At 47.4% G+C, this 1,460-nt stretch overlaps 1 protein-coding gene across 1 annotated transcript in view; it reads right to left on the bottom strand.

Moving 5' to 3' along the window:
- ATP2A2 (ATPase sarcoplasmic/endoplasmic reticulum Ca2+ transporting 2) overlaps nucleotides 1-1,005 on the bottom strand; it is a 21,979-nt gene extending 20,974 nt beyond the window's left edge. Inside the window, exon 1 of the mRNA XM_027772165.1 lies at nucleotides 568-1,005. Within this exon, the coding sequence (XP_027627966.1) occupies nucleotides 568-1,005 (438 nt within the window). The remainder of the gene's footprint in view (nucleotides 1-567) is intronic.
- Nucleotides 1,006-1,460: the final 455 nt, after the last annotated feature.

Raw genomic sequence — 1,460 nt, 5'->3', positions numbered from 1 at the left:
GCGTGCCCAAGATCCCGAGAGGAGAATGGAGGAGAAGGGATTGGGGCGTGGCCCCCCCCCCGGGGGGGGGGGGTGATTTCTCGCTTTCTATCTCTCTGTCTCTCTTTGTCTTTCTGGCGAGTGCCCGTGCCCTATAATGAAAGCCTCTCCAACAAACAAACAAACAAACAAAAAAGAAATAGAAGCATGCTTCACTGACTGTTATAGAAGTACCAATTACGATGACAGGTGGGGAGGTTAACCAGTTGTTTCCTCTGGAGCTTAACACAGACACTGTGCCTGGACACAGAGGACCAGAGAAATACATGGAGTATAGTGACATGAAACGTGTATAGCATGCCTCTAATTATCCCCCTAGTCCAAGTATAACAGCTTTGTAGATACCATGCATTTCATGAAGTAGTCTAAGAATTAAATGGTTAATTCCTGCAAAGTATCAGAAATGAGCTCATACACACAGAAACCACAGAAAGGCACTGAATTACAAAGGTTTTGATGGCATAGGGGTATACTGTTAGGATGAAGGGAGGAATCCTATAGGAAGGGTTCTGAAGCCACTCCTCTTACCCTGCAGACTGACATCTGGTTTGTCGTAAGTGTACCGGTCTTGTCAGAGCAGATAACAGAAGTACAACCGAGGGTTTCCACAGAAGGGAGGCTTCGAACAATGGCATTTTTCTTTGCCATCCTACGAGTTCCGAGAGCTAGGCAGGTAGTGATGACAGCGGGCAGACCTTCAGGAATGGCTGCGACAGCCAGGGCCACTGCGATTTTGAAGTAGTAAATAGCACCTCTGATCCAGGAGCCCCCATGGACTGGGTCATTGAAGTGCCCAATGTTTATGATCCAGACTGCGATACAAATCAGGGAGATGACTTTGGAGAGCTGTTCCCCGAACTCATCTAGCTTCTGCTGAAGGGGTGTTCTCTCTTGTTCCGTTGCGACCATTTCATCCCGGATCTTGCCGATTTCTGTGTTAACTCCAGTTGCCACCACCACTCCCATGGCTTTTCCAGCAGCAATGTTTGTACCCTAGGTAGTAAAGAACTGGTCACGGGGCCGGCAAGTGGCGTGGTGACTAGGGGCGCTGGATTCCCACATGGCCAACTGCGTTTGAGTCCTGGACCTGGCAGCTTGCTTTCTCTATATCCCGCTCTCATCAAATTAAAATACATACATACATACATATGTAAATAATAAAGCTAAAAAAAAAAAAACCCTTAAAAACAAACAAACAAAAAACTTGTCACAAGATCACCACCAAACCCAACCTAAGTTCTGAACAGCAACCAGGACACTGGACTGTAGCTAGGGTACCACGTTCTACTGGGCCTTCCTTCCAGTGGCTACAGTTTAGGCAACTAGCAATACAGTTCTGACGAAGAGCAAGAGTGGGGCATGCAGGCAGTGAGGAACATCTTTTATCTCAGAGTGGCTCCACACTGAGCCATCTGGATCTC

The sequence above is a fragment of the Tupaia chinensis genome, unplaced genomic scaffold (genome assembly GCF_000334495.1).
Source record: "Tupaia chinensis unplaced genomic scaffold, TupChi_1.0 Scaffold000258_1, whole genome shotgun sequence".
Classification (NCBI taxonomy): Eukaryota; Metazoa; Chordata; class Mammalia; order Scandentia; family Tupaiidae; genus Tupaia; species Tupaia belangeri.
Note: the sequence above shows the minus strand (reverse complement) of the source record. Positions and strands in the feature narration are given on the sequence as shown.